This window comes from Acanthochromis polyacanthus, chromosome 8 (assembly GCF_021347895.1).
Source record: "Acanthochromis polyacanthus isolate Apoly-LR-REF ecotype Palm Island chromosome 8, KAUST_Apoly_ChrSc, whole genome shotgun sequence".
Classification (NCBI taxonomy): Eukaryota; Metazoa; Chordata; class Actinopteri; family Pomacentridae; genus Acanthochromis; species Acanthochromis polyacanthus.
Genome location: NC_067120.1, coordinates 13789698 through 13812082, shown reverse-complemented (window position 1 = coordinate 13812082; position 22385 = coordinate 13789698). Strand labels below are relative to the sequence as shown.

General features: G+C 39.7%; 1 protein-coding gene across 1 annotated transcript; it reads left to right on the top strand.

Moving 5' to 3' along the window:
• The first annotated feature begins 58 nt into the window (after positions 1–58).
• On the top strand, positions 59–20178 carry LOC110950365 (disintegrin and metalloproteinase domain-containing protein 10-like). The gene is made up of 16 exons (XM_022192923.2): positions 59–228; positions 2296–2446; positions 4767–4885; positions 5010–5168; positions 5730–5830; positions 7901–8050; positions 10655–10747; positions 10840–11023; positions 11994–12157; positions 12272–12455; positions 13182–13332; positions 13437–13620; positions 13729–13837; positions 13932–14152; positions 14248–14374; positions 17202–20178. Exons 1-16 carry the CDS (start codon positions 162–164, stop codon positions 17414–17416), a joined length of 2379 nt encoding a protein of 792 aa, XP_022048615.2. The 5' UTR covers positions 59–161; the 3' UTR covers positions 17417–20178.
• Positions 20179–22385: the final 2207 nt, after the last annotated feature.

Sequence of the window (22385 nt, the reverse complement as noted above, 5' to 3'; positions counted from 1 at the left end):
TCATGGACGCTCTGGGGGGAAGGGATGCCGAGCTGCCATGCGTCTGACGTCACGACGTAGGAGAGAGAGGAGGCGATGAGAGGAAGCTGCAACAAACACACAGGGCGTCTGCGCCTATCTAAGTAGGACAATAAAGTGAAAACGGCATCAATGCTCTAACAATGGATTTGTCACATATGCTTCTCCTTAAAGTTTTCCTCTTCGTGTACTTGCTAAACTACACCCAAGGTGAGTGGAGCATTTTGAGGGAAAACCCTCCAAGTTGTGCTGAATCCATGAAGCAGCGGCAGAGAGGAGCAGAAAGCTGGTAGCCCGTTAGCTAACAGAGGGGATCAGCAGGGCCTGCTTGTTATGAAGAGGACTGCACCCTTTTTGCCGTAACACTTCAAGCCAGCGAATGATACATAGCGGAAGAGCTGACTCGGATTCGCGCAGTTGATAGAAATACGCCGATACTGCTGAGTTATTCCTGCGTGTTGTCACCGTTTTTATTGTCAGGTTTGGCTCGGTTTTGTTGTTATCGTGCGAATAGCGCCGACAGCCATTGTTATGAGAAGATGGAGATGCCGACTGGGTGAACGGAGCGTTAGCTTGGTGCTAGCTAGCCTTTTAGCCGCAAACCGTTAGTTGTGTCAAAATAACAAACCCAACCGCTGTCATTTTGTCCGCTGCGTCGTGTCAGTGTGTTTAATTTAAATGCCACCAGTTTTCAAGTTTGCTGGCATAATTTTAGTTTTCGGTGTTGCCACTGGTCCCAGCTGTTTTGCTCTGCTATTCTTGCTATTTTTGTCATTTTAACTAACCTAAGTCAGGATTCGGTATTTTCAAAATAATTGTTCTGTTTGTTTTATTGCGGGGAACAAAATTGCCCTGGGTAAAATGCAGTATTGACGTGTAATATACCTCCCGACACAAGACTGTATCTGATAGTGTGCTTTTAAATTGTTCCACTGCAATGAAATTATCGACTTAAACTTTGTTTCTGTAAAAGTCTCATTTAGCTTTCAGCTCCATAATTATCTTCGGAATATTTGTAATCTGTAGCTGGGTCACTTGTCAAACTGTCAAAAGTAATAGTAAACTTTTACACAGAAACATTATTTTCGTATGTTTTAAAAAAATAGATTAGATTTTTTGTGTACGTTTCTAAGCATAATTTGGATTATTTTATTTTGTAGATGTTCAGGAATCACAAATCCATGCATGATTTTATCTAACATTTTGTTGGGCAAGAGAAATTAAGATATCTCAGAGTTACAGTCATGGCCCTCACTTCTCATAGTCACCTCAATGAAAAATTCAATGTTACCAGCTAAATATTTCATACTGCACATGAACAGAGAAGTAGCTCAAGCCTGGTCTACTTATCCATTTTTGTTACGTAGTTACACTGAATCCTGTAATTTAAGGCTCAACTGTCAGGCATAATTACCTGCCACACAGTCCTAATTACATATACTGTACTTACTGAAAATGGTTTCTTTTGGTTTATATGTTATAAACATATGTTAACGCAAAGCTCGAATCTCACGGATGCACTGACATGCTTGGTGTGCACAGAAAACATTCACGGGTAGAAATGCATTAGGCAAAAATAGTATGTTTTCTCAAGATTGTCAGACAGCCTTTGAGTGTGAAGCAGTTGGTGAAATGGGTGGAGATGCTTGAGAATCTTTTCCCTTCAAGCCCACCACCCACTCTTCTGGTGGCGAAATAATTATGCCGTGACGCTGGGGGCTGTTGTTGTGCACAGCTCCTAAACTGGCATTCATTTGACTAAATAGATTTAGCTGAATGTTAAAACACAGATCATACTGGGGTTGCTGTCATTTGCATCATTTTAATCCTGCTTGTCAAATATCTGCTGGATCATCCACCTTTTGGACACTTTCACCATCCTAGCACGTGCAATTTCTTAGCTGTTCACTCTGAAATGTAGTGAGTTTATTTCCAGTTTAACGATTTTGAGTAGTTGTGCAATAAATTTTTAGTCTAATGTGCCAAATGTATGTTTTAATGACAGCTAAGACTCATTGTAGTACTAAGGGTGCTACAAGCCTCATCATTTAATAGTCCTCAATATTTAATAGTTTACGTTTTATCCTTCATCTATTACCTTTTGTAATTTTCTTTATTTCATTTTCTGTGTAATGAGCTTTCTTAGGTCCAGCAGTTCTATATAGACTGCATACATATACTTAAAATCTGGAATGAATGGCAAAAATGAGGTATGCACATACTTGTGGTAACAGTACTCGTTTTCTCTAACTGGCGTCCTTCTCTTTTTCCACACAGGACATTATAGGAATCCCCTGAACAAGTACATCCGTCACTATGAAGGTCTGTCCTACAACACAGAGCTTGTGCACAGCAAGCATCAGAGGACCAAGAGGGCACTCTCTCATGAAGACAAGTTTCTTCATTTAGATTTTCATGCCCATGGAAGGTTTGTGCGCTTTTCTAAAGATATTAATCTGAAGTGAGAATCTGTCTGCATCTCCGTCTATTTTTATGTCTTTTCATCTATCTCTGTATTTGCCTGCCTCTTCATTTATTTGCAAAGCTGATCCCACATACCTATATTGTTTATGATTAAAAGCTGAGGTCTTCTGCAACAGGGATATGAAGTGTGATTAGAAGTTATTTACATGTAATCCTGTTTTATGAAATGTTAGAAGTGGTCAGGGACATCGCATTAGCTCTGTGATGAGGATGGATTTTGTCAGCCTTGGTTTTTTTTTTTCTTCTGTGTGGTTTCTTTGTCTCCATTGGAGCCAAGTGACTCATTCATTGGTCGAACAACAGAAAAAATAGCAGGCATTCCCTAGTTCCAGCTTTTCAACTGTGCACATTTGCTGCTTTTCTTTTTCTTATGTGATAACATGCTGATAATTTTGGGGCTTGTGACTGTTGATCAGATAAAACAAGCTATTTAAAGACACATATTTGGGCTTGAAACAATTATTAGCCATTTTTTAAAAGTCTTTTCTGACATTAAATAGCAGTTTAAGTGGTACATAATTAACAGTGAAAATTAATAATTATTAGTTGCAGCCCTGATGTAGGGCTGTTCTGAGTTCCTACTACAATCTAAATAAATGCAGATCAGTTGAGTTTGATGTGAATGTGTCTGTGTGTCTTGTGATGGATCAGGTGTTCCCACAGTGTCTCTGTGCACATGATACCTGTGTGGGAGACCCCTCCAAGTATAGATGATGGATGGATACATACAGTTCTCGTCACAGCTCTTTATACAGTGTTTTGAAGAGGTGGTGTTGTTTGATAGAAAGTGTCTACACTCTCCATGACAAAGTCATGACCATCTGGCTTGGAGCTTGGCAAGGCTGTTTTTCGTCCTGCCTGTAACAGGGGCCTGCTGTTCCCAAACTCTCAGGATGCTTAATAGGGAAGAGGATGATAAGAGCTGTGCAAACAAACACACGGAAGGAAGATGTCTTTTCCTCTGAAAAGCAGAATTGTGTCAAAGTCTCTTCCTTTTGAATCCCTGACAATGCTAGAGATACAACTCCAGATTGTTACATTTAATTTACAGCACACAATCCACCTTTTCTTTTTCTGATTTGAACAAAATGTCTAAATCCAGAGCTGTGCGAAAGTTTTAGGTGCTAAAAATGAGTTGAGGTTGCTTTTAGAAATACTGCCCTAAAATGGCTGTTATTCTGATTAACTTTCTTCATATTTTTTGGAGTGACCACATTTTGCCACAGCAGCAGTTCTCCTTGGTACACCTGCACAGTTTTTCAAGGTACTTGGCAGGCAGGTTATTTCACGCATCTTGGAGAATTACCGCAGTTCTTCTGTGGGTTCAGACTTCCAGTTGCTTCTGTCTCTTCATGCAATCCCATACTGACTCCATGATGTTAAGATCAGAGCTCTGTGGGGGCTGTGCCATCTGCTGAAGGACTCCTCATTCCTCTTGTTGCTGAACGTAGTTAGTTATAACTCTTGCTATATATTTGGTGTTGTCGACATGCTTTATAACTGATTTAAGACCAATTAGATGCCTTGCTGCTAGTTAAGAACATCTCGAGTGCCTCAGACTTTTGCACATTGCTTCATGTTTGATAAAGATGAGATTGTGTATCAGCATGTTCTTGGGTAGATTTTAGTGTCTTGTACATTTTCACTTTTAGATTGAATCACAAGCAACAACACTGACTCAGCTGGCATTGTAGACATACAAGGGTAGATTGTTTGCAGTCATTTTACATTTCGCCATATTTTTCAGATCTGAATTTTACAAAGACCTTGTGTTTTCTCACAGTTAGTTTCCGTGCTGTGTGCTGACATGGAGAACAGTAACTTACAAACAATACAAGCATACAATAAGAGCACTGTGTAGGTGTTACGTGAAACCCAGGGATTACTATAACATCTTTGTTTCCCTGCCATATGTTTAATCAACAAGAGCAGCATTGTTTCAAGCTGTCCTAATTTTCTGTTCGCTCTCTTACAAGTTAAAGACTCCAGTTTCTCCTCTGTGAAAGGAAACAGCTTAGATGTTTTCTCTTTGCAGTGCTCTTGCTTTGACCTTTTCCCCTTTTTCATCTGCATGTTCCTTTTTTTGCAGAGGCTGGGTAAATACTGCTTACTTCTAAAAGCGAGGCCAGATTTAGATTCACGCCTACATCTATAGGTTCATGCTCTGAGAGCGACAGTTTTCTGGCTCGCCTTGTAACCTGTATCGTCGCATTCAAATGTCTTTTGTTTTTGTGTTGTCTGTGCTTTTATGTATTTGATTTCAGGCATTTTAATTTACGAATGAAGAGAGACACCACCTTGTTTGCCCAAGATTTGAAGGTGGATGTTTCAGGAGAAGAGATTCCTTATGATACCTCTCATATCTACACTGGAGAAATCTATGGTAAGACTGCACACTTGTCTTATTGGTCACTGCAGTCCAGGACGTTTTTCAAAAATCGGTCATCATGTTTTTCTGAAATATATGTATCTAGTCATGTGAAACACGTCTTTAATTTGAATTCCAGGTGAGAAAGGTACCCTGACTCATGGCTCTATTGTGGATGGTAAATTTGAGGGCTTCATTCAGAGTTACCATGGCAATTACTACGTGGAGCCTGCTGAGAGATACCTGGAAGGCAAAGACGTGCCCTTCCACTCTGTGATCTACCACGAAGACGACATACGTGAGTATCTGGCAACTCAAGCTCCACGAATGCTTTGACAGGTTATTTCCTTGTAATCATCAAGTGTGTGCGTGTAATTGGACATACACATATGTAAATGTTAATGTGTGTGACTAGGAAAGTGCAAGGTTAAGGCACCCGAGCTGATGGAAGCAGACTGGTGTGTTCGCCCCCCTGGGGAGTGGAGATATCCAGAGTACTCATTAGCTGAGTAACACAATCTTGCTCTCAGGCTACTGGATCATTTAAGCAGTCTTTACTGTGTTGGTACTAATAGTGAGCACGGAGAACACTTCACTACACTAGCAGCCCCTAATTTCAAATCATCTGTGTACACATAGCTTGTGGCCAAGGGGCAAATTAAACAGAATTGTGAGAGGAATCACTAATGAGAGCGACAAGAAAGTAACAGCTCACACAGCAAAGCTAGGCTCAAGTGGCGTGTAAGTACATCCATTAGCTGATCATGAATAGCGCCCGAAATAGAGTGACTCACGGGGTTAAGTAGCTAACATTGTCTCCCATAATCCTAACGGTGTTGTGTCTGCCTCTCTCACACAGACTACCCGCACAAGTACGGCCCAGAGGGAGGCTGTGCTGATAGCTCCGTGTTTGAAAGGATGAAGAGGTACCAAGCCTCAGGCATGGAGGAGCCACCCAAGGTGAACTTCACCATAGTTACCCCTCCCAGGGTTTAGGGAAGGGATGTGAGGGATTTGAGAGCTGGCCATGGAGGCCTTTTGAAAAGTCTCATTTTTGAAATTTAAAACCAAGAGCGTGACCACTCAGCAACAAATAACTTATGTCAAATATTTTGTGTCAAATCTCTATGTGTTATTACACCTAAGGCAGCACGATATTGAGGAAAACTGACAACGGGATATTTTGTTTTGCAACGATATGAAAAAATACACAGATTTTCCCCAGATGACTTGAATATCTCTATGTGTTCAGTATTAATCATTCCAGGATAGCAAGGGTTGATTTTGTTGGAAAGTGCATCAGAAATAAAATATTTAGGAAAAGCTGAAGAAACTTTTCCGAACATTTCTCCTATGGTGTTACACTCATTTATTTGTGCACATGAGGAGCCTGCACGTCAACAAATTCTGTGTTGTGGATAAAGTTTCGAAACGAAAATACTTTTAAAGTCAACTTCTTATGTTGATTAGTCATAAAAATTGAGAAACTTTTTTGCATCAAGCGGCAAAACCTTGTAACGTGATGCCTTTGAGTTCATTTGCCTTATTTCACGTTATGGTTCCTGCTGTGTGAGTATCGCACATGTAATGAGTTGTCAACACCAAAGTGATATATTGTGCTGCCGTAATTACAACTCCGTCATGCACAATATTAAACCTGCATAATTAATCATGGATAATCAATTGCTAGTCTGACTAGTGACTGCAGCACAGTCACAGTTAACAGATGTCAGTGGTATATATTTTAGTTCTCAGTTGTATCTTTGACAAAATGTTATTTATTTGCAAATAGTGAAATCACATCCAGGTAGTGTAGATGACATTACGGCATGCAGTTTAGTTTGAACAGCTACTCTTTCAAAGAAGAATTTAATGATAAAATGGCTTCCTTTTAGAGCAGGTGTTACTGGTCTCATGTTACTCCATGAAATGAGAAAAGCTACTTCTAACTGTCCAGTAGGGACGCACAATTCATCAAATATTAATCACAATTTTGGCTTTCCACAATTAAATGAACAGCACCAGCTACAATGTGGACATTTAAAATGTATGCTTCATTCACAGAAAAATGTGAAAGACAAGTAGATATTCAGCAAGTGAGACGTTTAGGGGACAATTTTATTTATATTTTGCCTCAAAGAGAAGCTCTGAACTCAGGTAAAGGTCAAGCTAATTTTAAGCCTTGTTTTGATATGAAGATGAGCACATTAGCATGACTGCAACATGGATGTAAAATCACTGTTCTGTTTATTCAGATATGCAAGTGAAATTAAACTGTTTTGTATTTAAAATCTGTGAATAACCATGATCTGAAATATTGACGGAGTAATTGTGGCTGTAATTCTGTCCGGTGTACTCTACAACTAGCCCCTCTTCACATGTGTTATCATTTCATTTAAGTTGGACAACTAAGATTTTTTTAATAAGAATATTTCTCTAAAAATAAAGCCTCAGTCTTCTCACTTCTCTGACAATCTGGACCAGAACACTCAGTTCACTACATAACAAAAAAGATGAGCACATTTTCTCAAGTTTCTAATCCAAACACAGATGGTAGCCAGTAATAGCACATGTCTGTGTTTAGTTTGTACCACATGAACCAGAAACAAAACATTAAATATTAGTTTGATTAGTTTATGTTGCTTTTTCTTTCCCTTATATTTTGATATTGATTCATATTTTACTGTATGTCTGTGCTCAAGTCTGTGACTTTGAATGACTTAAAAGTCAACACTTTAGATAGGTAGCAAACAGTTGTCTGGTTGAATGGATAAAATAAGATCAATTTTGCCCAAAACCTTCCTGTAATTGACTATGCGGTGGGGTTTTGTTCCTTTTATTTCTGCCTTCCCTCCCACCGTAAAGTACATGTTCCTCTGTGGAAATCCAGTTCATGAACATACTGCAGCTTAAGAACCTGAGCCTAAAAATACCAGAAATTATTTATTTACTCACTGTTTAAAATGCCATATATATGTTTTATTTAACCGTCTACTTCCTGCTCTCCCTCTGCTGTGCCGCTCACACCAGGAGCTCCACACTGAGGCGGGCTCTGATGACCCGGTGTTGCTGAGGAAGAAGAGGATGGCCCAGGCTGAGAAAAACACCTGCCAGCTCTTTATTCAGACTGACCACCTCTTCTACAAGTACTACAAGACCAGAGAAGCTGTCATCGCTCAGGTAATGCAGTCACTCCTCTGATCCACGCTACTCGGGTACTTTAGTGTGCAGAATTTTTCTCTGATGTTGGTGCTGAGCCACTCTTTTAACCAACAGCCTAAACTAATTAAAGGCTAATTAGCGTTGGAATAATAATACCTTTTGTTCTGTGCAAGGGGTGAGTCATAACACGTTCAATAGGAGAACAAAAAACAAAAAAGATAATCACTCTGCATGAAGGTTGTACGCTGGCTTTCTTTTGAAATGTAAAACTCAGAGCCTTCAAATACGTAACAGATAGCACATTTCCATAAGGCGATAATTTCCATGGAAATGTGGTACGTTTAAAGAATAGTTTGATATTTTTAGAAACGCACATTCCCTTTCCTGAGAGAGTTATGTGAAAAAAGTCAGTGTCAAACAGAACGTGAGTTGCTGAAATAGTGGACTTTCCATGGTGAGAGCAAGTCAAGACCAGAGCCCCAGAGATAGTAAGAGTTGCGACACTCATGCTCCCGCAGCGGGGCGGTCACGTGGTTCATGTAAGCCTGAATAGTTCCAAACAGGCAGCGCTGTCATTTCCTTCTATGGGACTGAGAGCGGCGATTTCACGGCAAAAAAAGGAATAAAATCACACCTCCAAGTACTTGTTTGATTATTAATTCTTGGAGTATGTATGTAAATGTCAGTTTTACATTTTGAGCCGTAAGGTGACATATTAAAGACACTTTTGGAGTTTGGGAGGGAATGTTTCACATTCATGTTAGCATGGAAAATCGACTTTTACACAGAAATGTAAGATGATTGAAGATGTTAATTTTTGCCCAGCTGGATTATTGTATTTCCAGACAATGTCTATATTTCTCTGATTCACTTACCCGTAGTCTGGGAGTTATTGAAAAGCAGAGTAACAACAGTCCATTCAGCAGATAGTGTCCAGCCACTTCTGATGAGGCAGGAGTTGACTCACTATAACCATTTTAAGACATACACAAAATATATATATTCAAGAATAACAACTCATTATGCTTTGATGAATGAAATAGTATGTTTTATTGACAATGGGAGAAACAATGAGAGTCTTCGTGTCTTCAGTGAGGGCTCTCGGGATACTGGCGGATAGATAGATATGATAGATCTTAATAAATATATTTGTTAAATACTTACAAGTATAAGTTTATGCATTATAAAGGGTCTCATATAAAGGACGTAGTCTTGACAATTAAAAAGAGGTAGCGATGTAGCTAGGTAGCTTTCAAAGAAGAGCTAACAAGCACAAGGCAATGCCTGAAAGTCGGTCATCTGCCAGTATTCACAAATACAGATAAATGTATGCACCACAAAGGGCTTCTGATATAATATAAAGACGTTAAAATTAAAAAGAGGTAGCGACTCATCAACAATTAATCCGTCAATATATCTCTGGAGATAACTTCACAGCTAACAGCAGAGCCGAGCTAAAAAAAAGTAGCAGAAATTCGGTCGTCTACCAAGATAAAAAATATATATAATTACGCTGCGCAAATACAAATAAAGCTCAGCATATGCATCATAAAGAGCCTCTGATAAAATATAGGCAGTTGACAATTCAAAAGAGGTAGGCATTTCATCAACTTACCTCCACATATACACAACAACCTGCAGTGCAAATGAACGGTGACTGTCACTGTCGAAGCGGTGCTTGGAACTAAACAAGCCTCCACAACCCGGAAGTAGACCGAAAGAAAGCGTACAACGGCACCCTATGGGAGTGTCGCAACTCTTACTATCTCTAGGGCTCTGGTCAAGACGTTTCGTATTGTTTCCAGTCTGTATGCTAAGCTAAGCTAACTGGCTGCTAGCAGTCACTTCCCAATTAGACAACAGATAGAAGAGTGGTATCAGCGTAGTCATCTGTCAGCAAGTAAGCCAAATCCATGTTTCTCAAAATGTCAAACTACTGTTTTTGAAAGTCCCCCGACATTGCTTCAGATTTAATATGAAAAAATGGACTTTCATAATAATTTAGATGTTGTAACATTAGTTAACTCATTGAGTGTGTGAACAATACGCTGCCCAGGACACAGAGGAGGAAGTCCTCCTTTGTCCCTTGGGCTGTCCAGCTTCTTAATTCAGCTCAGTAGACTTTTATATTTATTTTAACACGCACATTCCTTTAATACAGTAATCAAGAGCACCTTTCTGTCCCAGACATCAGGAACAAAATGCACTTTAAAACTACAAGCACTTCCAATGTTCTTTTTAATGTTGTGTGTAATTGTGCGTCTTGCTTGGTTCTCTTTTTAAGCTGCTTGTATGCCTCCTTAAATTGCCCCTTGGGGACAAATGAAGTTATTTGAATTGAATAGAATTGAGACAAATTAAGAAAATCACAACTGTTTCAAATACTATTGCATTATAGTATTCTAGGAAAAAAAGGTATAATTTTAACTGGCTAGCTGGATATACAGAGGACCAGTAGAGGTAAATAACTTATTATTTACCTCTTTACTCTACATTCAGTATGCAGAACACACAGTATTAATTGAATCCAGCCTTGAGATGCATCCAGTTTAGTAAACAGGCTGTTAAAATTGTGCCCTCAAACTCAAACTGAAGCTTTTCGGTTTTGTCTTCCTCTGTCAGATCTCCAGTCATGTCAAGGCCATCGATGCCATCTATCAGGGCACTGACTTCATGGGCATTCGTAACATCAGCTTCATGGTGAAAAGGATCAGGGTGAGTATTGTGCAGTGAGGCTCCTTTGAAGTTTACGTTTTTCCATTTAGTCACTGTCTTTCCTCTGAATTCACGGCCCTCCTTCTGCACAGATAAACACCACCATTGATGAGAAGGACCGGTCCAACCCGTTCCGCTTTGCCAACATCGGAGTGGAGAAGTTTCTGGAGCTGAACTCAGAGCAGAACCATGATGATTACTGCTTGGCCTATGTTTTCACTGACCGTGATTTTGATGATGGAGTGTTGGGTTTGGCCTGGGTGGGAGCCCCGTCAGGTAATGAAAGGCCCTAAGCCAGCAGTGATGAGCAAACAGTCTGTTTTCAAAAAATGATTTGATGCAGATATACATGTTTTAAAACCAGTTTATAGCACGTCACATTCTTCAGTAGGTTGTAGGCACATTATCATTAAGTTAAAGCCTAGACAGGAAGTATTGTTTTGGTGCCACTGAGCATAAATTCCAGCAGGATATTGTTATTCAAGTGATCCGAGAGAAAAACAGGACTTGTGTATTGTTATTTTCAAGCTTTAAGGCTTTTGCAAATCCCGGTTCTTTTCACCCAGATTAGGTGAGACAGTGCAGGTTGAGTTGCTTAGCGGGTTAAACATGAGACTTCTACCCAAGAAAGTGGCAGTTAAAAGGTACATGTGAAACTAAATGTTTGGTGACTTTTGGTCCGATTATTTTGACACATTTGAAGTGTGTTCAAATGGCTGTGAGGAGCTTAGGACAGAGTAAAGAGACCTGCAGGAGGAGGGCTCTATTTTTTAAAATTCTAGCATGTTTGGAAAGCATCCACTAAATTAGCTGCTCATTGCAGCTGCAACGAGAACAACTGTCAGTGGGATTTGGGATTGCAAATGCTGACTCCACTGCAGCTTCAGACATCAACATATGCAGATGTGATGATTCCCAGAGGTTATCATTACGGGCCTAGCCATAGATTAGTTTCAGTGTTACTGATGTCTGTGCTGCACTTTACAAGTCAAGTTTGAACAGAGAGCATAGCATTGTTGAAATATTATACTGTGTGATGTTAGATGTGTGTTTTCTCCCAGCAATGGGAAACAGAAATTGAATTTAGCATGTGCTGTAAACATGTTGATAAGTTGTGTTGTAGGTAAGACATCTTGTGATTTGAATAACTTGTGAAATGAATCATTCCTTAATGAGCAGAAACCTTCATGTGTTTTCGCTGTGCTTTGGAAGAGGGTTCGTTGCAACTTGCACTTTTCCTTCTCAGGGAGCTCTGGAGGTATCTGTGAAAAAAGCAAGCTGTACTCAGATGGAAAAAAGAAGTCTCTCAACACGGGTATAATAACTGTACAGAACTACGCCTCCCACGTACCTCCAAAAGTCTCCCACATCACTTTTGCACATGAAGTAGGACACAACTTTGGCTCCCCGGTGAGTTACTTAGATGTGCCACATTTATGCGCCGCGAAAAGGAATTCATGAGGCTCGTACATTTTGTCCCTTCTTCTTTTAACCTTTGATTTTCTTTCTCTTCCTCTTTGCAAGCATGACTCTGGATCTGAGTGCACCCCAGGAGAATCCAAAAGCCAAGACAAGAAGGAGAAGGGCAATTATATCATGTATGCAAGAGCTACATCGGGAGACAAGCTCAACAACAATAAGTTCTCCATCTGTAGCGTTCGCAACATCAGCCAGGTGCTGGAGAAGAAGAGGAGCAACTGCTTTGTTGGTGTGTTTGACAGCTTTTGTCGTGCCTTCATCTTGTCTGTTCTTGAGGTTTTGTAAATTCAAACCACAATATTGTTTTGATTTCGCTTTGCCTGCACTGTCGAGTGAGAGATTCTTATCCTAAAGTCTTAATGAGTGAATTAATTCAGCCAAAGAGTGGCGCACAAGTTTACTGGCTGGTGTTAGCTTTGAAAAGCAATCTTGGCATTAATCCAGTATTGACGGTATTTGGCAGATTGTGGAAGTGTGCCTTATAATCTTCTTTGTTTTTGTTTTTATGCAAATGTAACACTTTCAAATCACAACTAAAACACATTTTAAAAGTCTTTTGATCATTTCACCATGTGATTGGCATGTCTGAAAATCTTAATCTTCTTTGCCCATGCTGTGTTTGAAGTCTTATGCACACTGGCTTGGCTGATTTGACTGGAAAACTGGTGTAAGCTTCCAGAAACCTTCCTGCTACACCCGTACTGCTTGATATTTCTGCTTTTCCACTAACAAACTGACCGAGAATTTGTTTGAAGTCTGCTTCTGTTTCAACATTTTTATTGCTTTTGCTGGTGTTGGAGCAAGTTATTCCCTTCAGAGCAATATTGGTTTGGTTTGGTTTTTCATAGCAAATGTCGGATTTATTGTAACTTCTTATCAGTCTGTACGAGTGCAACAAAACATTCTATATTTTGGGAACCGGACTCAATGTTTACTTTTCCTTTCCCTCCTTTAGAGTCTGGCCAGCCCATCTGTGGTAACGGCCTGGTGGAGCCTGGAGAGGAGTGTGACTGTGGCTACAGTGATCAGTGCAGGGACCAGTGCTGCTACGATGCCAACCAGCCTGATAACAAGAAGTGCAAGTTAAAGCCCAACAAAGTCTGCAGGTAGCTATAGTATTGTGTATTGTACCATTCTGACCCTTCATATGGAGCGTGTGACAACTCATTTGTGAGGAATCTGAACTCAACACTTCCCTGCATCCCTCCAGCCCCAGCCAGGGTCCCTGCTGTACTCCTGAGTGCTCTTACAAGGGTCGTAATGAGAAGTGCAGAGAGGAATCAGAGTGCGCTCACCAAGGCATGTGCAATGGAGTCAGTGCCCAGTGCCCCACATCCGAGCCCAAGGCCAACTTCACCGCCTGCCACGGAGAAACTCAAGTCTGCCTCAACGGGGTGAGTGGCCGAAGACGTTCACACCTTGGAGAACTGGCTGTTACAGCAGCTTCACATTCATACCAGTCGGTGTCTGATGACGCTTGTCCCCATGCTCCTCCCCCGCAGGGCTGCTCCGGCTCCATCTGTGAGAAGTATGGGCTCGAGGCGTGCACCTGTGCCAGCCAAGATGGCAAGGATGAGACTGAGCTTTGCCATGTGTGCTGCATGGAGAAGAGTGAGTCATTCACCTTTTCCCTTCGTTTGATGATGAAGGTATTATGAAGTGTTTGTCGCTGAATTGTGTTGACCATATGTATCTGTCTCCACAGTGAATCCCAACACATGCAGCAGCACAGGATCAGAGCGCCTGGCTCGTTTCTTCAACAAAAAAGTAACGACGCTGCCGGCAGGCTCGCCTTGCAACGATTTCAAGGGCTACTGTGACGTGTTCATGAAGTGCCGACTGGTTGACGCAGACGGACCGCTGGCCAGGCTAAAGAAGGCCATCTTCAACCCAGAGCTGTATGAGAACATCGCAGAGTGGATTGTGGTACGTGTCAGCTTCATCCTCGCGATCGGACAGTGACTTATCAGGAGGTGTTCTTGTACTGATCGCCTTTGGTTTGTGCTCCGTTCTCCTCCCAGGCTCACTGGTGGGCAGTGCTGTTGATGGGTATTGCCCTCATCATGCTCATGGCTGGTTTCATTAAGATCTGCAGTGTTCATACACCGAGCAGTAATCCCAAACTTCCTCCTCCCAAACCACTTCCAGGTGAGTCCGTAGATTCACAAAGGCCCTTAATTTTAGCAGAGAACACTAGATTTCATCGATATTTTTTCGTCAATACTTATTTTTGTGTAATTTATTGGACGAACCAGGTGTTTGAAATCATGTGTGTGTATCTACCTGCACCCATTTCAGTGCACGTTGTTCTTTTTATTAAAAAACATTAACACGTTAGGCACAAACCTAGACCCAGTTCAGCAGGTATTTGACCAAATACTCACATGACTGTAGCTAATGTTTTTCCCTCACTAGATTTATGAATGAATGATGAGGTGAAATAAGCTCAAGCTCTTACATTATGAATTACAAGCTTCCCTTAGTGGATTACTGTGGTCACAATTTTGTGAAAGCAGTTTCCTGAGAGCAGTTAAATGCTGAACAGTCAGCGCTGAAATGAGGCTCTTAATTTAGGTGCAAATTAAACTCAAATTGAGTTTGGCATGTTTGCAGAGGCTGAAAATTGAAATTGAAGTATCTTTAATTGCCACACTGTGGGCTCATACACAGTTCACTCACTCATACATGAGGGAATTTCAATAAGAATAGAGCCATGTGATTGATTTGTTTCTTTGTTTTTCTGTAGGATATTGTTTTCTCTTACTGGATCTTGCAGCCAAACTAATTCACTCTGTAAAACCCAAAACCCGATGGCAGGTTTCAACTAAATTCAAGCTTTACAGTTGGTATATTTCATCAAAATCACTTTATCATACATTTACCATTTAAAAAATGAAAGGTTCTGTGCTCTTTGGCTCTACTGTGAGGCCGTTAGATGTGACCAACAATCACCAAATGTAGAAACTTTTCAGCCAAACTGCAAATTATGTTTACACAGAGCAGATAGGAGGAAAAATGGAGACAAATGAAGAATGTAAGTAGTAAAATACACATAGTATATAGAGCCACCATTAATGTTTTTGCCTCATTTTGTAACGCCAGCAAGAAGTGGGGAATGTTGTATAAATTAATTCCATGTTTTTTTGTTTTTTTGTTACAAAAATTCTGCATAATTTTTTTCTTTTTCAAAAGTTTTGCTTCACTAAAGACATTTTTAAGCCTCTCTGCTTCTAAGCATTGCTCTGCTGTTTCCATAGAGATGCAGGACTTAACTTTGCAGTGAAAAATGAGCTGACATTGGGTAAAAACTTGACTGGAGCAGAAACTGCCCAGAGGCTGCTTCAGGTTCAAAGCTTTAACAGTAATTTCGGGCTGTGGCAAAGAGGTGTAAAAGAAACGACCCATTAAATAGAAGTGGCGGTCGACAGTGTGACTCCTTATACATTCTGCGTTTCCACACCAACCATTTTAAAGTAATGCTGCCGCTAAACCCACATTTATCAAGAGGGAAGCCCCACACTGTCTTTTAACCCTCCTGTTGTTTTCATTTACAGGCACCAAAAAAATATTGTTTCCTTGTCTGAAGAAAATCCAAATATTCAGCCAAAAAAATTCCCCGAATTTCTGAAAACTTGCAAAACCTTCAGGAAGAAAATTACAATAATTCCTGAAACATTTTATTTAAAAATAAAATCCCCCAAATTTGGCAAGAAAGTTCTTGTAAATATATATATATATTTTTAAATCTTTCAAAAAAAAATCTTTAAATATCTATAGTGATTACATCTACAGCGCCCTCCATAATTATTGGCACCCTTGGTTAAGATGTGTTCTTTAGCTTCTAATAAATTCTGTTTTTTTTCTAAATAATAAAGAACCACAATGGTTCTATATAAAACAATAAATAGAAGTTATATATCAAAGAAAATTAATATATATAAATCATAGATGGAGAATTAATATAATCAATATATCAGAGAAAATTATTATATAAATCATATATAGACTATCGATATAAGTCATACATATATATTAAAAAGATATATCAGAAAATGATAATATATATATATATATATATATATTGTTTTATATAGAAATGTGTTCATTAGTCAGTATTTTGTTTATATATGGCTAGAGCCAACAATGTACTCAGTAAGTTCTTAAATATATTTTTTTTTTGAGTCATGATGAATGGTATCTTCTTCATAGATTTTGAATTTCTGCTCCTTGTTAGTTTATCATATTACATATTGACTTGAATACATGTGTATGTGATGAATATAATGACTTGTTTCTTTTATGTTTACTTGCTATTTTAGTCCACTTTTGACACTTAAATAACACTAAAACCCAGGAGCTTCGGGGGGCTTTGCCCCCCTTGTCCCCCCACCGGGCACTGCCCTGGACCCACTGACCCCCAGACCCCCAGCTGAATTTTTCAGATAATTTCACTTTCCTCAAATCACATCCCTGTAATTATGGAGGGTGTTGTATATTTGGGTGTTGTCCCCAAATTTCTGAACATTTGCAAAAGCCTCAGAAGAAAATTCTAATATTTCCTTAAAAGTTTCCCTCAAAAATCTTATTTGAAAAAAATCCCCCAAATTTGGGAAGAAAATTCTTGTAAATATTTTCACAAAATGAGTAAAAATTTCCAAAAAATCCTAAAAATATCTAAAGTGATTAGATATATGTCAGTAAAACTTCTAATATTTTCTTTAAGAACATTCACAAAAAAAAATCAACCAAAATCCAGCGAATATCGCTGGATTTTGGTTGATTTTTTTGTGAATGTTCTCAAAGAATTTTTTTTAACATGCCACTTTTTTCCACCAAAAAATGTTTGAAAATTTCCCAAAAATGCTGAAAATGTTGACAATTTTGTTCATTTTCAAACTTTAAAACGGGCCAAATTGACCCGCAGGACGACACGAGGGTTAACGCACTTGGTTAATCGCCGTCTTTCATCTCGCAGGCACTTTGAAGCGGCGACGAGCGCAGCAGCACGCTAGCTCCCAGGTGCAGCACCAGTCCCAGCACCCGCACTCCCACCAGCACGGCGGCCACGGCGGCCACGGAGGCCACGGCGGCCAGCGGCAAGCCCAAAGGCAGCCCCAGCGGCAGGCGCAGCCCCAGCGGCACCACCGTCAGCCCAGAGAGAACTATCAGATGGGTCAGATGAGACGCTGAGACCCTGCACCCAGTCCCCTGCCCCCCCCCAATGCCTTGGCTCCTCCTTGTGCCTACAGTGGGAAACAAAAGCGTCACTCCATCCAAAGAAAAGCCTGACATGGTTGTTAGTCATCATCATATCCTCCATCGACAGACAAAACAGACACGTGAAAAAGAGAAAACACTTATCTAGCAACTCGATAGGCGCTTTGCGGAGTGGACTCGACCATCAGCCATTTCCAATGCAGTGCGATCTAGCATCTTTTTCCATCTTTTTTTTTTTTTCTCTTCTGTTTTTTTTTTTTTAAAGGAGTGCCAAGGAGTAAAGGAATCATGTGTAGCTTTAGTACATTGTGTGATGTGTTTTTCGTTCTATTGCAACGTCTTCTTGAGTGACAAGCCCGTGGCTGCTGGTGAATTGTTCTGTGCTTTTCTTTCGCCATTCTAGCCAGGAATGAGAGACGCTCAGTGGGGATTTTGCGGCACTTTTGTGATTTACACATGTCAAACGGCAAAAGACACAGGCTCCGGTCTCTCGTGCAGACAGTCCTCTGCATGTGACTGTAAATATTTAGTGTATCATAAGTGAAAACAAACTATTTCTTCTACTGTAAATGTGTAATTCTTCACTTTTTTTCTTTGATTTTTTCGGTTAGTGCTCTCAGGATTCTTAACACATAAATGAAGGAATGATGGTTGTGATGAGTTCCTTGGACGTTTGCTGTCGAGGATTCGACGCCATCGAGTTCTCTTCACAGTCCAATCAGGTGGATCTCTTTCACTTTCATTAGTTTGATAGGTTTTGATTTTGAACAACAAGGTCGCCATATCTCACTTTTTAGGCCTTCTCTGTTCAAGGTCCATTTTTTCATCCTTTTTTTAATGTTATTGTCTTGCTAACATCATGTTTTTGCCCATGTTGTGTAACAAGCTAGATGAGGTATACCGTCATTGGGAACAGAAAGGGAGGATCTCCTAGTTTGGTACAACATTTGCTGTCTTTACCTGATTTGTTTTTGATGATGAAGAATGAATAACCACTAACTGAAGCTGATGATGATTCTACCTGTTCAGATTTTGAAGACAAGGGAAAGTGAAGGCTGCTGTGGCTTAGTGTAGAAGTGAGAGTGTATCCTGTTACAGAGTTAGTTTACATGAGTGTGGAAATAAATTTTAAAAATGACTAAAAAAAAATGTAAGATTAAATCATTCTATTATTCTTCAGATAGCAAATCTAAGAACTTTTCAATGTGGGCATGCGCACATTTATTAAATGTGACTATTAATTGACCAAGGTCTGTAATATTTGTATGTCACTCAACACCGTTTACTTTGACAGCTATTAATGTTCGTTTTAAAGCGTCTGGAAGGAAGCAGCTGTATTGTCACGTTCTTCACTAACACATTCCTCAGTGTTCACTACTTCCACAGGAGACGAGCAGCTGTTTTATGTGCTTTTTTTTTTTTTTTTTTTTTAATTTTCCGAACTTCAGAAAACAACCTTCAGTTATCTCCTGGTCAGATCTCATCAAGGACTGAATCCCCTTAAGAGCTCATGAGTGCAGGCCTCAGTCAGAGTTTACATCAGCGTGCCATAAAACTTTATAAAGCTGACCTACAGGAAGCACCTGTGCGGTCTCCGGAGCCACTTTAAATGAACGGAAGGAAGTAGATGTGATTGTTTCTGGCGGGATTGTTTGACCTCAGGTGTTTTCTTCCTCCCTACGCAGCAGCACAGAGCCATTTTGGGAAATGATAACATAACACTTAACTGAGAGGATTTGATATATTGTGCTCAACTTTTCACCGTTCTGCGCACAACAACAGCAGCGATTTAGGGTTATATGTTGCGCGAGGAGAGGCTTTCCTGTTCTCCCTTTTTTTATTTTATCCTAGCATTATTCTTATTATTTTGAAATGCATGCAATACTAATCACAACTAATAACCTACAACACTGTCCTGATGGTCGTTATATTCGCACATGTGCTCTGGAGGGGACATGAACAGTTTATTTCACACGGCGGATGATGAATTCGGCAGGTCGGCAGTTGCTGTAACTTCTCTTGTCTGTACAAAATGGAGCTCTTTTTAAATTTCATCTCCCGGGCCGCGTCACACCTGTCAGGCCCGTGAGAGTTTACCTGTAAAATTGTACAGTACTACGAAAAATTTGCATTTCATTTGAAAATGAAAATTACATTTTGATACATCAGTTTCATTTTTTGTATTCTAATTCCAGAGTAAGTTGTTCAAAGATGTTCATATGTGACAAACTTTCCTCTCTTCTAAGTTATTTATGTTCTTGTATGTGCTAGTTGAACTGGAGTTTGCTTATGATACTTTTTCTCCACCATCATCAATGGTAAAAACAATTCAGTGTGATGGAGTTAATGTTACATTCTCATTTTTGTCTTTGTTATCCTGTGGCATGGTTTGGGTAGAAGAGCAGAAGAATAATGCCTGTAAATTTACTTTCTTTTTAATTTCGTAGTCTTGGTAAAGTTTTTAGATAAACGTGCACTGAAAATGTCCAAATTGAGTTGAAATGTCGTAGGTGATGTAGGCCGAAAGAACACAAGATTAAAAAGTAATACTACTGTCTGATTTTAATGTTCACTGTGTTTTATACAGTATCGGAAATTTTTGTTCACTTTGAACATTTTTACTAAAAAAAAAAAAATTTCAAATTGTATTGTGCAAAGAGATGTAATTTTTGGAGTACTTGAAATGCATTAATTAAAAGACTCGTTCAAAATAAAATAGACCCCTGTTTACTGTCTGTCATGTGTACGCTCTGTGGCTTTTTGTGTTCAGGCAGAGAGATGTTTAAAGGGCCTCATGTGATGCTTAGAAGATGTTTATGTTACACGGGTAAAATACACTATCAAGGTGCATCATGGGAAATGTAGGATTTCAGTGTGAGCATCTGCTGCAGCGATTCTGAGACTTTTTTGTCTCTCGCTCTAAAATGATGACTGTTCACCAGATAAAAGCTTGTTCGACGTTCTTTAGCAGGACAAAAACTCGACTGTCATATTCATTTGTGGAGGCAAAAACCTTGAAGCATCAACGTTGTCATTTTCTTTATTGTTGAGTTGCTGCTTCAAGGTTATTGGTCTCTGATTAATTATTTGCCTCATGAATTACTTTTTCCATGTACTGGATTTAACCTGAAAGCCTCAAAAAGATATTTTATGAAAAGGCACCTACAACTTCATTTTTATTTACATATTTCTTTCATCCTTTGTATCTGTTTAGTATGAAGGTGCAAAGACTTTTTTAAACTGTCTTAGTATGTAACACATTATAGCCAGATGACTTGATAAGTAGGGTAAAGGAGTGAAAAAAGTCAGATGTTTGCTTGTGATCCTCTACTCTTGATTCACGTTGACCAGGGGTGTCCAAACTTTTTGCAAAGAAGGCCAGATTTGATAAAGTGAAGATGCCTGGGGGCCAGTACTTCCTTCTGATGTTTTTTTAAGCACAAACGTTACATGCAAATGTACACCATTTTAAAAGAATTTTCATTGTCACAATTCTCTTTATTTTTCAAATGGCAGTGTAACCAAATATAAGCCACTCAAGCAGACATGAACAACTCTAAAAACACAAGTCTGCCTTTAATTCATATCTGGAGAGTCAGATAACATTGAACTGTATGGAATACCTTAAATTTCCATGAGTTTGATAAATATTTTTGCCTCATGAACATTTTAAACAGGAGTTATATGTAATGCAAAGTTGTCCATTATCATTAAAGTTTAAAAGAAGTGAATTTTGCTCTTGTCTTTTACAAGATCTTTCAGAGAGTAATAGTTTGTGTCACATCTACAGGTACACAACATCAACAGTTATAACCAAATCTTATTCAAGATGTGTAATAAAAAAAAGCGCCATAAGTCCAAGTGCATAAGTATGCTTTTGGCTTTTCACTGTTAATAGTGACAGATGTTACCGTTCAAAACATTCAGTTTCAGATTGAACAAGAAACCAATAACTTTCTGACACTTATGAGAAATGTGGTACTGAGATTTGGATTTCAGTAAAGAGGCCAGGTCTGGTTTGCGGGAAGTGGTTGAGATACGTAAAATGTCCCTTAAGTGGGAGTCACTTAGTCTTGACCTCAGTCTCTTCTTGTTTAAGTTCATGACGATGTCTGCTCACACAAATATGTGGAGCCGAATAGGCTCAGCATTTTCTTGGGAAATATTCGCATTTCTGGAAACCTGCCTTTATCCAGCTGCCCATAAAAGTCAACAAGAGAAAGCTGCTGGTGTTTACCGCACCGCTCATCATCACCCTGCAGCTCAATGAGCTCCAGCTGCAGCTGTGGAGGAGCATCATCAGAGTCCACGGAGAAGGGAGAAGAGAAAAGCCACATGTCCTTTTCAATAACTGCAAAATCCCGAAAGCGTTTGTTAAATTCCATAGAAAGCGATGCGATAGCTGTTGCATAACTCATCATTTGCGCACCGATGTTGTCCTGTGGGAAACTGTCGATGACCTCTTTCAAAGCTGGAATGTGCGCGGTACAGGGCTCCGTTTGGGACAAGTGTCTCTGGAAAAGTTGCAGCTTGGTTCCAAAGGCCTTGATGTGAGCGTACAGCTGGCTCACCACTGCATCTTGTCCTTGCAGATTAACATTCAGCGCATTCAGATGCTTCGCTATGTCAACTAAAAAAGCCAAATCTGCCAGCCATACAGGATCAGACAGTTCTTCCATCGGTTGCCCCTTTTCACCCAAAAAACGTCCAATTTCCTCTCTGAGAGAGAAAAATCGCTGCATTGCGGACCCCTGACTTAGCCACCTCACATCGTTGCGTCTCCGTATTCAGCCTGAATGTCAAGCAAGAACTGCTGAAACTGTCGGTGGTGTAGAGCTTTAGAGCGAATAGAATTGATTGCCTTTACCACTGATTTCATAACATGATCAAATTTGAGATGTTTGGCGCAGAGAGCCTGCTGGTGAATTATACAGTGAAGTTT

What these genes read in the sequence shown, in the direction of transcription:
- LOC110950365 (XM_022192923.2), top strand. Translation starts at nt 162, where the DNA reads ATGGATTTGTCACATATGCTTCTCCTTAAAGTTTTCCTCTTCGTGTAC. An exon ending in CTACACTGGAGAAATCTATG is followed by an intron (nt 4,886 to 5,009) that starts GTAAGACTGCAC and finishes TTTGAATTCCAG; the next exon opens with GTGAGAAAGGTACCCTGACT. An exon ending in AAGCCCAACAAAGTCTGCAG is followed by an intron (nt 13,333 to 13,436) that starts GTAGCTATAGTA and finishes GCATCCCTCCAG; the next exon opens with CCCCAGCCAGGGTCCCTGCT.